At 36.0% G+C, this 14,966-nt stretch overlaps 1 protein-coding gene across 7 annotated transcripts in view; it reads left to right on the top strand.

Moving 5' to 3' along the window:
• myo1b (myosin IB) overlaps nucleotides 1-14,966 on the top strand; it is an 89,858-nt gene that overhangs the window by 60,021 nt on the left and 14,871 nt on the right. For 4 of the 7 annotated variants that reach the window (XM_048164775.1, XM_048164776.1, XM_048164773.1 and 1 more), the window contains exons 10-20: nucleotides 1,103-1,250; nucleotides 2,433-2,551; nucleotides 3,285-3,371; nucleotides 3,738-3,803; nucleotides 4,373-4,378; nucleotides 5,976-6,080; nucleotides 8,727-8,789; nucleotides 9,131-9,331; nucleotides 9,992-10,218; nucleotides 11,066-11,266; nucleotides 12,366-12,459. In XM_048164775.1, the coding sequence (XP_048020732.1) occupies nucleotides 1,103-1,250; nucleotides 2,433-2,551; nucleotides 3,285-3,371; nucleotides 3,738-3,803; nucleotides 4,373-4,378; nucleotides 5,976-6,080; nucleotides 8,727-8,789; nucleotides 9,131-9,331; nucleotides 9,992-10,218; nucleotides 11,066-11,266; nucleotides 12,366-12,459 (1,317 nt within the window). The remainder of the gene's footprint in view (nucleotides 1-1,102; nucleotides 1,251-2,432; nucleotides 2,552-3,284; nucleotides 3,372-3,737; nucleotides 3,804-4,372; nucleotides 4,379-5,975; nucleotides 6,081-8,726; nucleotides 8,790-9,130; nucleotides 9,332-9,991; nucleotides 10,219-11,065; nucleotides 11,267-12,365; nucleotides 12,460-14,966) is intronic. The other 3 variants (XM_048164774.1, XM_048164777.1, XM_048164779.1) reach the window with 1 other exon arrangement.

Here is a 14,966-nt window from a genome sequence, read left to right as displayed (position 1 = left end):
CCTTGCCTGGGGAGTCAAATCCAATTAATTAGAAACATGCTTTTTTGCAGTGTAGACAGTTGTAGTTTATAAGGTTAAGCATAAATAAGGCTCTGTGTGTAGGAGACAGTAAACACTTCCATGAGGGAGGATGGTTGCTATTTATGCTAGGCTGTAAATAATATACAAAACTCTGCAGAACTTTCATTCTTAGAGACACAACATGCCTGTCTTATTAACATGAAAACACTATTGAAGAGTTTCTCCACTCTGTAAGGATAAAGTTTTTACCATTTTATTTAGAGATAAAAGAAGTTATTGGTTTGTCATTCTCTTTGAGCTGTGTCATGTTTGAGCTCTTTACATCTCACTCACTGTTATCTCTGGCCTTTAGACCATTGACTTTGCCAATGAACTGCTTGCATGTTCATTATCAGTGATTCCATGACATTTCAAATGTAATTTATGGCTTCACAAGAACAAATATTAACACAAGCTATTGTAGAAGCACAAGCAACATGAGAAATCATAAGCTGCTGATGATTCCGTTGGTGAAATACTAAATATACTGTAAAAGTTTAATAATGTTACATATTTGCCCGCACACCCATATGATATTAGGGTAAATCTCGGGTTGTATTTTACCCCAACATCAAATCACAATAAAGATGTATATATAAAATAATAAATAAAAGGTATGTTTTGAGTTTTTTTTTTTTATTATTATTATTATTATTATTTTCGGTAATGAGAAGTGTGAAGTAATTTGCTTATTGTTAAGGAAATAATGCCACGATGATAAAAATATTGGTCCTAAAAATGGTATTTATTTTCTTTAAAGTATCATTTCTTATTTCTTTCCATTTTTTTTAGGTGTTGAATGTAAACCAATTTATTATAGACCACCTCCAATATTCAGTCTGTTCTCTTTGACAGTCTGTGGTCTGATGGAAATTTCTGTCATGGTTTTTTTCTAGATTGTTCAACACCCTCAGGCTGTCCATTAGTGGTGTGGTCATCGGCCAGTCAATCACTTAACAGAAGCCACCATATGTACTGCCATGTAAAATGTCCATCAGCAGACCACTATTGACTAAAAATATGTTCTCTTCTGTTTTCCCAGAATGCCATGCAAATTGTGGGCTTCATGGAGGATGAGGTTCAGTCAGTACTTGAGCTGGTGGCTGCTGTTCTCAAGCTGGGAAATATCGAGTTCAAACCAGAGTCTCGCGTCAACGGGTTTGATGAGAGTCGAGTCAAGGACAAGAATGGTAAGTTCTAGGTTCTGTCAGAAAGCATTGCCTATCCAAAAACTTTTTTAAGAGATCTGGTTAGTTATTGTACAACTGAAAGCTTACACTTTTTTTAAACCTCTGATTTGTAAACTTTCTAAGAAACTTTCAAGTGGACGGTCAAACATCCCAATCAGTATTAGACATAATGATGTAAACATTTGCTTGCATGGAAAATCTAATTAATATTAATTGTGAAACAACATGAACTGTAGTCTTGTATATAACAAGCCTTCATCTGCTCAACAGGTTGTTCACTACTGCCATCTATTGATATGTCAAGTGATATTTACAGTAATAGCTTGCAGTTGGTAGTATAGTCAATCAACACCAACCACAGGGGTACTTAACCAAATAAACCTTGCATTTTTTAGCATGCATGCATAAGCTAATGATGTTTTTGTAAAGCCAGATAAATGCCTCCTTGACTAATGCGTAGATATTATATTTTAATCAGTGACAGATGTGTCCTGTTACATGCCGAAATTAATCTAAAACCATTACAAAAAGTTTAAGCTAAAATTTTGACTATAGTAAACTAAATGTTAGTGTCAACAAATATGTCAACTACTCAAATATGAAGGTTGTTCGTTACTGGTTGTTCTAGTAGTTTCATTTGGCCAGGACAATGGCTGGGCCAGACTAAACATCACAGTCTTATGTCAACACCTCCATTTACATGCTACATCGTCTGGTTCGTCTGCTGTGCTTAAACCCATTAGCAGTAATGTGCTTTCCTCTGCCCTTTTGACCTGATAGCGGTGGGCTGAAATGAGGCAGATTGAGCTGGTGTAGGATGGGGGATGGGGGATGGAGGATGGGGGGGGGGATCCTCTCAGATCCTCTCAAAAAAAGAAGCACTTTTAAAATACTCTTTAGCTTAAACTCCTTAAAGAGGGGCTTAACATGTATCAGTCAAAACCTTGACCTCTAGACTCTAGGAGACAAGCATTTGATAAGAATTACTGTCATAGTTTTAAATTTTAAAGACATTATTACAGTAAATTGAGTTTATTTATTATTATTATTTAAGTCGGAGGATTTATGTTCATCTTTGGCAATTGGAAAATTTGTTTAAATTACATAACACGCTGTCTACTCTATCCATAAATAATTCTTTAATCTGATCTGCCTGTGTTTCTTTTGCATTTCCTGTCCCAGACCTCAAGGAGATGTGTGAGCTGCTGGGCATTGAACAGTCTGTGCTGGAGAGAGCGTTCAGCTTCCGTACAGTGGAGGCCAAGATGGAGAAGGTGTCCACCACGCTCAACGTGGCTCAGGTCAGCACAAGCACCCTCCTTGTCTGTAGGTTGAGCTCCTTTTAAATGGTTGATTCTATATCTATATATATTCTCAGGAGCGTATGATTAAATTAAGCTTTGAATAGTATTAAAGAACAATAATACAAAAAAATATATCAAAACAGCCTGTTTGGTGGATTTGCATTGGACATACAGTCAAAAATGATAAATCTATGGAATTTGATTGTAAGCTACAGTAAAACTGTTAACACGGTTTAAGACACAGCAGAACAGAGTGGATGCAGCTTGAGCTGACTAGGAGGGGGCAAAGATTTTAGAAATTTAAATATTTGAAGAAAAAAAAAAAAACACTTAACTTTATGCAACAACACTATCGAGCCATCAACATAATTAGAAGTCGAAATATATTACTGGCTAAACCTCATTAGTGGCTGCTGGAATCCATGTAAACCCAAAAGCTTGATTTCTGCAATAATTGCATCTGAGTGAGGGGTCCAGTTAGCATCTTGTGATGTGTCCTTGGCGTAGCATCATGCTGTTTAGCCACTAACTCGAAATGCATTTTTGGTCAAAGTTAACTTGGTAGATGACGGGCCACAAGATGAGCCCAGAAACCTCCTTTTTTTGTCTTTTCAACTGTGATAATTTTGTTTTGTTGTTACATGGTGCAGCCATATGACTTTGAGCAATCTAAAGTTGAATCAGTATCTTTCTGGACATTGATTGTAATTTGAGACTTGTCCCATTTTAGGCCTATTATGCCCGTGATGCTCTTGCCAAAAACCTGTACAGCCGACTGTTCAGCTGGCTGGTGAACCGAATCAATGAAAGCATTAAGGTATGTTGTTCTGCATTTTCATTGAATCTTTGATGTTCGCTGTAAAGGTGTGGTCGCATTTAAAGGAAGTCCATTGTCTATTCACAGTATTGTAGTGAAGTATTGAATACAACTCACACAGAAGTCACTTTTAAAAGCGAGCAACAGTTTGTTGAGCAAATTAGTTAAAGTTAATTGAACTGTTTGATTTGATATGTTTATAGCTACCTACCTGCCACAGTGACACAAGAGTATTGTTTGTACAATGAGATCCTGCTGTTGCCATGTGCTGCATGGCCAAGTCTTGTTTGCCTTAGAATTGTGATCAATAACTCACTGTCTTCTTCTTTTTATTTTTTCTTTTTTTTTTCTTTTTTTTTTGGTCAGGCTCAAACCAAGAAACGGAAAAAAGTTATGGGAGTCCTGGATATTTACGGTTTTGAAATCTTTGAGGTAAAAGATTTGTTCTGGGATTTTGACACATGAATTTTTATAAGAGACATAACACGCTCATACACCAAACAATTTTTGGATGTTGGTAAAACACACTTACTAACACACTTACTGTGCACCTCTACCATCGAACCACTTAATATTTATGCACAAAACTTGTGGAAAAGTCTGTCAGTTTAAACACAGAATTGTCCAAATGCATGCTGTTGTCCTAAATTATTTTTATGCTAATAGTATGGCTATAATGACTTTAGTAATGTTGCCATACTAAATCTCAGAAGTGTTTAACATAATACAGAGAACTACTTCACAGGCCCACACTGAATCTGAAGTATATATTTTTTGTTTATTAAGTCTGTTTAATACTTTTAGCAGCATACATTGCCATTAAATACATTCTGCTGAGTTTCCAACCAAAAAGAGTGCAAAAAAATGTCTGCATATTCGGTCTGGGCCTTCTAATTCTTCTTTCAACCAATGGTTTTCATTTGTCCATTGCATGTGTTCTGATGTCTGATTGTATCACTCTCTCCTGAATGTTGTTTATGTTGTTGTGGCCATGGCGACAGGATGGAGTAAGTAGACCTGCGGAGGAAATCCTGTGGCAGTGTGCATGCTGCAATTTTTAGCACTTAATCCTAGTCTTAATTCAGCTCTTTCATCTCAGCAGCATAAGCCACTGTTAGAGCAGAACCCTGAAGCACAGTGTTTCGTAGTAGTATTGGTATGCCCTGTACACTTGATGTTACAACATTAGCATAATTTATACTGTATTTAGAAGACCTTAATGGAACAGTTCAGCCCCCAAAAAATGACAATTCTGTCATTTATTTATTAACTTCAAGTTCCTAACCCATATTTTTTTTTAATGATGACAATTGAATTTCTTTAAGCTTCACTGAAACCAGCCAGAGAACTGCAGTGTTTTTGAGCTTTTGGGGCTGCAGAAAATGCAAGAGTTGTTGAGGTTATTCTTTGAACAGTTTTACTTATTTAATTCTCAGTACTCCAAGAACACTGCAGCTCCAGGCTGATGTGCCAGTGCACCCTCTTAGGAAAGGCTGCCAAGATAAAATTGGCATTGACAAGTAAAACAATGAGCTAGTGCTTTTCAGTGTGCCATATGCTGCTTTTTGGAAGTGATTTTTTTTATTTTTTTTATTTATTTTTAAATTGCAGTGGCTTTAGTTGCAGAGACTAACATGCACTAGGATTGCTCTGAAGATTAAAAAAAACTGACTAAAGAGGAGTATTGTTAATTCCTGAGCCCCAGCATCATGGATAAATAGTACAATCCTAACCGTTTATCATAAGCAAATGATCATAAAAATGTGTATTACTGTTTCTTTAATTTAACAGTGGTGTTGGTTCACTGATTGGGGTTTAGCATGAGAAAGGGAAACGGTTAGTTTTTCTAACCATGTGTTCGTAACCCTAAAAGCATTTATAACAGATTTACTGTGGGTGAAAAGGTTAAAGACTTCACCTCTATGAAAAGATGCAGATAAGATTATGGAGCCTTGATGTGTATTGTACCATGTCACGCCTTGTACTTTGCTTAATCTTAGCTATAAAGACCTGTTTTTGTAAGAACAAACTTTGTTCAGGGTTATTTTTGATATGGTATACATATTATTTCCTATGAATTCTTTAAAATGGCACCCCACAAAACAACTTGAAATAATTCTGTTTTGGTTGTAGGTGTTATGATATAAGTTTTTGCTGAAAACCTATCGGAGATCCATCACATGCCAATTAAGAATGAATTAATAATGACAAATGCATGTGAACACAGATTGCAGAGAGCCATTTTGGTAGCAAACCAGTGTAAGCATGTGTTATTGCGCAGCTACAATGGTATGCCAACTTTTGTTAGAGATTTTTGTATTTTATTTTTGGGAAAACTATAAAAGAAATACAGATTTTCTAAAGAAGATTTTTTTTTTTTTTTCTCCCTTTTTTTTTGACATTCCTCCCCATTTAAAACAAAAAAACAAAAAACAAAACAAAACAAAATCCAGCCTGTATTCAGCTTATAGAGGTTACTAGAGGAAAGTGCTTAGTAAATAATGTTGAGTGAAAGTTGCTGTATTAGTGAGTAGATTGCAGTGTATTTTAATTATCACAGTTATGATGGTGTATTGGTTCTCATTTAATTTTCTGTTCCTGCAGGACAACAGTTTTGAACAGTTCATCATCAACTACTGCAATGAGAAACTCCAGCAAATCTTCATTGAGCTTACTCTCCGCGAGGAGCAGGAGGAGTATATCCGTGAGGTACGCTACACCCTGTCCATGAAGACTTGTAGGAAGATATAGGGCTTGGCAATATTGTGTGTTTCTATGCATTTTTTTTGGTTATCACTGTCAATCATCACATTTTCAGATTCAGTCCTGCATTTAAATATGGTATATCGTAAGCAATCAATGGTGCATCCATGCTGCTTTCAAAGACCAACCCGATAAAAGCATCTGAGTACATGAAATGTTACATAAACATTGAGTTTGAATGTTCCTTGATGACCTCCTACTTCCCTATACTGCTTGCAAAGGCAGCATTCCCAATTTTGGATACATCCATTACTTAAAGGTGCCCTAGAATTAAAAATTGAATTTATCTTGGCATAGTTAAATAACAAGAGTTCAGTACATGGAAATGACATACAGTGAGTCTCAAACTCCATTGTTTCCTCCTTCTTATATAAATCTCATTTGTTTAAAAGACCTCCGACGAACAGGCGAATCTCAACATAACGCCGACTGTTACGTAACAGTCGGGATCATTAATATGTATGACCCCAATATTTGCATATGCCAGCCCATGTTCAAGGCATTACACAGCTGAATCATCAGACTAGGTAAGCAAGCAAGGACAACAGTGAAAAATGGCAGATGGAGCAATAATAACTGACATGATCCATGATATCATGATATTTTTAGTGATAGTTGTAAATTGTCTTTCTAAATGTTTCGTTAGCATGTTGCCAATGTACTGTTAAATGTGGTTAAAGTTACCATCATTTCTTACTGTATTCACAGAGACAAGACTGTCGTTATTTTCATTTTTTAAACACTTGCAGTCTGTATAATTCATAAACACAACTTCATTCTTTATAAATCTCTCCAACAGTGTGTAATGTTAGCTTTAGCCATTGAGCACTATCAAACTCATTCAGAATCAAATGTTAACATCCAAATAACTACCATACTTACGCGATTAGACATGTTGCATGACGAACACTTTGTAAAGATCCATTTTGAGGATTATATTAGCTGTGTGAACTTTGTTTATGCTGTTAAAGGCAAGCGCGAGCTCCGTGGGCGGGGAGCGTGAGCATTTAAAGGGGCCGCAGCCTAAATCGGCTCATATTTAATGATGCCCCAAAATAGGCAGTTAAAAAAATGAATTAAAAAAAATCTATGGGGTATTTTGAGCTGAAACTTCACAGACATTGAGAGGACACCTTAGACTTATATTACATCTTTTAAAAAGACGTTCTACGGTACCTTTTAATTATTTTTTTATTTTTATTTTTTTTTTTAATAAGTAGTATACAGAGTTTTTTTGCACATTATTCATTAATGTAGTAAGCTAGTGTCCTCTTCCAAACAGACTTTGTCTACTGTTTGCTTCTTCCATCAATCCCTCTCCATTTGCGTTGTGATTGTGGGGACGGAAACTATCCCTCACTCTAGTCAGGGTAAACACAATTGTCCCTGAAGAGCTTGGAGCTCTGTTTGCTTTCAGAACTCTTGAGTATGTGCCCTGACGCTGTTGTGACCCCTGCACTGTGATATTCTACTCTCTGGCTTCATTCCAGTAAAGTGCATGGGAAAATACCGCTGCTCTGGAGACCGAGGAGGGATGCAGGGGTCTAGGGACCAGTCTGCCCCAATCCACATTCCACATTCCCCATTCTTGAACCCTCCTCCCGCTTGTATCTACCTCCTAGTTTGAGGAGCTTTCACACAGTCCAATTAGCCCACAGCTATTTTCCAGCTTGTTAATCCAGTGTGGCCTTGATTGGCTCTGATTTGATGTTTAAATCTATTGAGTTCCATAGTTCTCTAATGGGCCAATCTGCACTCCAGACCCTAAATATCGCAATCAAGTCACCTTTATTTATATAGTGCTTTATACAAATATAGATTTTTCAAAACTGCTTTACAGTGATAAACAGGAAAATAACTATTCAATGATGCAAACAGAATTAAATTCTGCTGTAAATCTGCTCTAAAATTGAAGTGGTAAACAGTCATTATTTGGTTGAAATCAGTTCAGTGTTTCAACTGAATAATGGCTAGATGAACAAAATTTCTAACAAAAGATTGAAAGAGCCATGAAATGAAACAACATTAGCAGTAGCATAAATATCTTTTGATTTAGCTTCTTTTTTTTTTATTATTTCTCTTCAGTGCAAGTTATTTATCTACATTAAACATAACTAAAATGCATTATCTTCTTTTCAAGCTTTGTAAACAAACATTCCAAATGAATGATAGAATGGCTGAATTAAAATTTACATAGCACATATGGTACTTGGTGATGTTTAATGTTAACCTATTATTATTAATAATATTAGTAATATTAATATTCATGTTAATATGAATAATTATTCATGTTAATATTGTTCTTGTTGTAATATGTCATTCACTTAACCTAATCATGCTGTTATCTTCAATTAGACATTAATTATTTGCTATTAGATCAAATCATTGCATTTAGACAGTTAAGTAATAATTGTGACAGGACTACTCCTTACTGTTATTGGATATATGTTGTTGACCTGTTCAAGTAAATCTTGTCTGTATCTTTCCTAAACTAATCAGGTTTGTCTGTTGACTACAGGATTAAGCTTAAGTTGGTATTCTAGGAATATTTCTCTTTAGAAAGTAAAAACTGATGACTATTTTTGTCTGCAGGGTATTGAGTGGACCAACATTGAGTATTTCAACAACGCCATCATATGTGACCTCATCGAGAATGTAAGTCTGTTTCTGACAGTAGTTTTACAAATATTGCAGACCACAATCTGAGACAATTTGTTACTGTGTGTCTTTGTTACTGTGATCCTAAGTATCTCTTCAATGTAGACCTCATGAAAAATACTTGCAAAAACTGCATACACCTTATTTTGCAACACAGAAGCTAATGCATGAGACTTCCAATGTCCAATGTTAGCCGCAATAGGTAAATAACTACATTATATAAACGGTTCATTTTGTCAGTTTTAAGAAGGAGGCTATCATAAAGTTGCTCTCAAAGCTTACAGACGTGTTTAAAACGCAATGATGTGTTTAATCTGATAACCATAATTTGTTGTCAGAACAAGAATGGGATTTTGGCCATGTTGGATGAGGAGTGTTTGAGGCCAGGCACAGTGACAGATGAGACTTTCCTGGACAAGCTGAACACCGTGTGTGCTGAACATCAGCATTTTGAGAGCAGACTGAGCAAAAACTCCAAATTCCTCACAGACCACAGCCTGCCACACAACTGCTTCCGCATCCAGCACTATGCTGGAAAGGTGAGACCATAAACAGCTTCCCTATTTTTCAAACTTATTCGAGCTCTCACTCTCTTTTTTTACATTTATTTTTTATTTTATTTTGAGCTTTACATACAAGGCCATGGAAACTGTGCATCACATGCTCACAATACTCTTTTTACATAAAATGTTGTACAGTAAATTTATGAAACTAAGACATGATTGCCACATGCTGTGTGACCCACCTATGATTTATGGTGTGAATAGTGAACTTTGAACTTTTCATAGCATTCTTTTGCTTAATTGTGAGGAAGATCTGATTTGACAATGTAGATAGACTTCACTTATTGCAGTTTAAATAGTGTTCTTAAAGTAACAGCTGTTCAGTATAATCCACATGCATCACTCTATGGAGTTGCATTGATGGTTTTAAATTTTAATATAAAGTTCTACAAAAGCAATCATACATCCCATCCATCCCAAAATTGGCCACAGTGAAATAGGATACATGACCTTAATACATACAAAGTTACAATACATACAAAGAGATAAGAAGTTATAGCTGTTCAAAGTGAGGAAGTCTAATACTAATTTTTGGAGAAGCCAGAGGTATCCAGCATTCACAAATCTGAGAGATTACTTGGACAAAAAATAAGTTTGTAAAGAAGAGTTATTTATTGTAGTATTCTGTATGCACAGGTGCTGTATCGGGTGGAGGGATTTGTGGATAAAAACAATGACCTCCTCTACAGAGATTTATCCCAGGCCATGTACAAAGCCAATCACAGCCTGATAAAGCTTCTCTTTCCTGAGGGAAACCCAGCTAAAGTGAACCTTAAGCGGCCCCCCACAGCTGGATTCCAGTTCAGAGCCTCAGTGGGAACACTCATGAAGAACCTGCTGACCAAGAACCCCAACTATATCAGGTAACGTTGTGATTCTCTGACACTGACTTTATTATGACATAACCATAATGGAACATTAAATTGTATTGTTTTTTATTGATTTTCATTTTAATTAAACAACAATGTGAGTAAGCTTAAAGCAAATAATAAAAAAAAAAAAAATGTCTAGTTTATTTAGAAACATTTAATGTATTCACTTTTGAAAAATTGCTTGCCTAGCACTCACATTAAACACATCAGAACCTCAAATAGTGAATCTCATCCCAACATCAAGAATAAATTTTGTGTAAAGAAAGCAAAGCATATTTTAGGATTACTGTTGTTAAACAGCATTAATTATAGGTGGTACGACAAATATTACCATGGTTTATTATAATGTATTTAATGAGAATTTAGGTGGATATGTTCTTATTTATTTTTAAAAATGACACAATGGAAAAAATCTTACTGATCCTAAAAAACAGTTTTATATTATTATGAATGATATACTATAATTATAGTTACAGTAATTTTTATTTTATTTTTTTAATGTATCTATATGGTTTGTATTTATTTATTTCAGTTTTAGTTGTAGTTATTTAGTAGTACAGTTATCAATGTCTTTTTTTTGCAAATAGCGCATTTAAAATATATATTTTTTTAGATTATTTTAGTTTTTTTGTTTGTTTGTTTGTTTGTTTTTTTCTAGTAACATTTATTTGTTTTTATTTTTAGTTAACTATAATAACCCTGCTAAAAATAGCAGGGTTTTTTTTCCCTCCTGAAATAAAATTAAGGGTGAGAATTAATCTGGACATGTTCTCTTGACAGGTTTCTGAAAATTCTCCCAATAACTGGAGAATATTTTTTTCATGTCTGTGTTCTTCAGGTGCATCAAACCCAATGACAAGAAAGCAGCCCACATTTTCACAGACTCACTGGTGTGTCACCAGGTGCGCTACTTGGGTCTGATGGAGAATGTACGCGTAAGAAGGGCTGGTTATGCTTTCCGCCAGGTCTATGAGTCCTGCCTTGAGCGCTACAAGATGCTCTGCAAGCAGACCTGGCCCCACTGGAGGGGCCCAGCCAGGTTAGACCACCACTCAAGAATCCTATACAAGTCTTGTGGATTTGTTTTGTTTTTTAAGAACTCTTCTGCAGGCTTGTTTTTTTTGCTAAACATGTTGTTCAACTGATGTCATTATATTGTCATCACATTTGAGATTAAGCAGGTCTTTCAAGGGCTGTACTTCCACTTGCATATGACCTTTTTTATACTCATTTGTAGATATTTAAACATGCTGTTTCTTGTCTTAAAACTCCCTTCATGCTTTATAAGTTTAACATCACCTGGCTACAGAAAAGCAGACCTCTTTCAAATGTACTTGTATCTGATGGTAAACATGCCAGGACAGAATTGGCCCTTATAACTGTCACTTCTGGACACAGTCATTTCACTGAATTGTCTGATAGGAGAATCTAGTGTTCATGGAGATTTGAGCTTGCAAATCTTATCATGTTATCTTTCATTGGAATGTTATCATCGTCTCTATGCCGACAGTGACTAGACTTTGTTTTAGTTTTCATTCAAATCACTCAGACACCGTTATCTCTGACATGGTGCATTTTTATGTGCTAAATCATACTGTGCACCTTTACTTTGTTTTATTGTCTCCTTGCTTCGTTATTCACTGGATTTTTTGTTTAACAGAATCTGTTCAGTGATGTGCCTGAATATACAGTGGGGTCCCCCTTTTTCTTTTCTTTTTAAACCTGGACATAGATGTCAGTAAAGTCTTTGTAAAATGTAAACCAAGGTCATGATGTAAAAGATGAAATACAGATTCTACACTATTTGTGATATTGATCATGTGTATCTAGTAGAGCGTGTCGCTAGCAATGTCAAGGTAGTGGGTTCAGTTCGCGAAGAATGAGCTTCATATAAAAGTTTCAAAACATTCAAAGTTGCTTCATATAAAAGCATCTTCCAAAAGTATAAAGTAAATAAAAACTCTTTGAGCCAATGTCAGCTCAAGTGTTTCTCATACCAAATACTAGAAATTTGGGAAAAAATTTTACTCAAATTGTTATAATTTATGAGTAATTTAGTTTCGGAAATTTGGACCCACCATATATGCTTTTTGTGAATAGACTGGTTGACTGACAGCTGGTGGCCTGTTTATTATCAGGGAGGGTGTCGAGGTTCTCCTGACAGATCTGCAGGTTCCTGCAGAGGAGTTTGCCTATGGTCGTTCGAAGATCTTCATCAGGAACCCCAGAACGGTAAGTTACTGCCCATTGAGTTCATTGAGTATGATTTGATGCAGTTACACAGATGGCGGCACTCTCCATGTGAGAAAAATGTAACATTAGCCAGGAGAATATATTATTTGGCTCAGTTCCACTTCCAACATGGCGAAAGGCTTGGATTTGTACTATTGATATGAAAAATCAAAAGGCCAATGCAAGTGTTACGTATGATCTCTCAAGGGTTTTATAAAGCTTTTCAAACAGGAAGTCATGTACCTTCAGGCTTCTCTCGTATAATTAGTAGCAATCTCCCTCATGAAAGAAACGCAAACAGGCAGTCACACACATGGTTTCACTTATCCCCCCTCCACTGTTTGTCAGTTTGCATGGGAAACGAGACTCCAGCTGAGAAATTCCAGAGGAGCCCATGAAACCCCTGCACTGAAGCCTAGGTGTCAGTCACTGATATAGCAGTGCAGAGCATTTATCTTCTCCTTGTCCATTCCTCTTACATAATCTCCCATCTCCAGATGTTCATTCAAAGCCAGCGGAGTTGGAGATCATGTTTGATCTTTACCCAGCCATAGTGTAGTCTAGTCACCATTCACCTCTTTTCTAACAAAACGGGTCTGTACTCGGACAAGCGATCTGCAAATTCAGACTCGCATGCATTTCCAAATCCAGTCATTTCAATAGTAATTTGCACGATCAGGAGTTCCACATGAGGGTGAAAAGTTCCCCATTCAGATTTCACTCCTGTTCAAGTTGGTCTCGTGAATTTAATGTGTTGACCAACAGAAAGCTGCTTGAATTGAAAGTCTAGTTTTGTTTTGTGTTCTTCACTGTTGCTGTTGGCCTCTGACATTGCCAGTTCCTGTTTCAAGAAAATTCAGCAGCTTTGTCAAATCAGGTCACCTTTATTTTATATAGTGCTTTATACAATACAGATTGTTTCAAAACAGCTTTACAGTGATAAACAGGAAAATAATGATTCAATGACGCAAACATGGTTCAGTTCGGCTGTAAATTTGCTATAAAAACAAAATGGTGAACAGTTATTATTCAGTTGAAATCAAATTTCTAACAACAGATAGAAAGGGTTAGCATAAATTCCATTCTGCTTACAATGTAACAAGTACATCGGATGTTGTGGGAAGTGTTCCCAGTTCCGTTTGATCTACTTTATGCAGCCTAACAATTCTTTAACGGACTTGAATTTATATAAATGTGATAGTGTGTATGCTAGGTTAAAGAGATGCATTTTTAATCTGGATTTAAACTGACAAGAGTGCAGTCATTTTTGATATTCTAGGTATTATCAGCTACCCAGAATTTTGAGACTGCAATAGACGTGAAGGACTATAAGGAACTAAACCACTTTTGTAAGTAATTAGCAAGATTGGAATATGGAGCCAATGCAGTGTTGACAGAACTGGGCTAGTATGGTCATACTTCCTGCTTCTAGTAAGAACTCTAGCATTTTGGACCAGCTGGAGTTTGTTTATTAAGTGTGCAGGGAAACCACCTTGTAAAGCATTACAATAACCTAGCCTTGAGGACATGAAGTAAATTTTCTGCATAAGAGCATATTTTTTTTTAGAGTCAGATTTTTAAGATGGGAAGAAATGCAGTTATCTCAAATACTAGAAATGTGGCTTTCAAAAGCAGAGGCTTTCAGAGCAGCCATCAAGTGTTAGGCAGTATTCTAGGTTATTACATGTGGAGGTTTTTGGTCCAATAATTAAAACTTCTATTTTTTTTTTCAGAATTTAGTAGTAGGAAATGACTACTAATTGCATCCAATTTTTTGTCAACCATGCATTCCGTAAACTTTGTAAATTGGTATGTTTCGTCAGTCCGCGAAGAAATATAGAGCCGAGTATCATTAGCGTAACAGTGAAAACTAATGCCATGCTTCCTAATGATATCTCCCAAGGGTAGCTTGTACAGTATGAAAAGCAACAGTCCTAGTACTGAGCCTTGCGGTACTCAAAACTGAACTTGTGATTGATCTGATACCTCTTCATTTACTGCAACAAATTAATTGATAAGTCATATAAGTATGATTTGAATCATGCCAATGCAATTCAAAGTCTTTTAAAAAAAAAAATGTACTCACTTGCATAAAAGGTGGGAAAGGTTTGGCTGACTCTATCAATAACTATGTGATACCAGAGGATGCTGGTCCCACTATGGCTGGAATTTATTTTGCTGGCCTTGGCGATCATCATGTGGTCTAACAAATATTCTCTATCAGCTTTCACGGCCTTATCCTTGGGAATTTGATCATGTACATGTTAATTTTGCTTGCATTGTACACAGATCTGATTTGTTTTTCAAATCCAATCTTGTTTAGATATGAGACTGACTGTCTGTGCTATCATTTTGCAAGTGATGAAATTTGATCCGTTTATTCAGACAGTATATATCTACATCAGTTGCTATAGTAATGCCATCCAGCCATCAGTGCAATTCCAGCAGCTGACAGTATGGAAAGAGAACATTATAAACATTTGTTTTTTCTTCTGCCTTGGCACATG

This window comes from Megalobrama amblycephala, linkage group LG17, assembly GCF_018812025.1.
Source record: "Megalobrama amblycephala isolate DHTTF-2021 linkage group LG17, ASM1881202v1, whole genome shotgun sequence".
Lineage (NCBI taxonomy): Eukaryota > Metazoa > Chordata > Actinopteri > Cypriniformes > Xenocyprididae > Megalobrama > Megalobrama amblycephala.
Note: the sequence above shows the minus strand (reverse complement) of the source record. Positions and strands in the feature narration are given on the sequence as shown.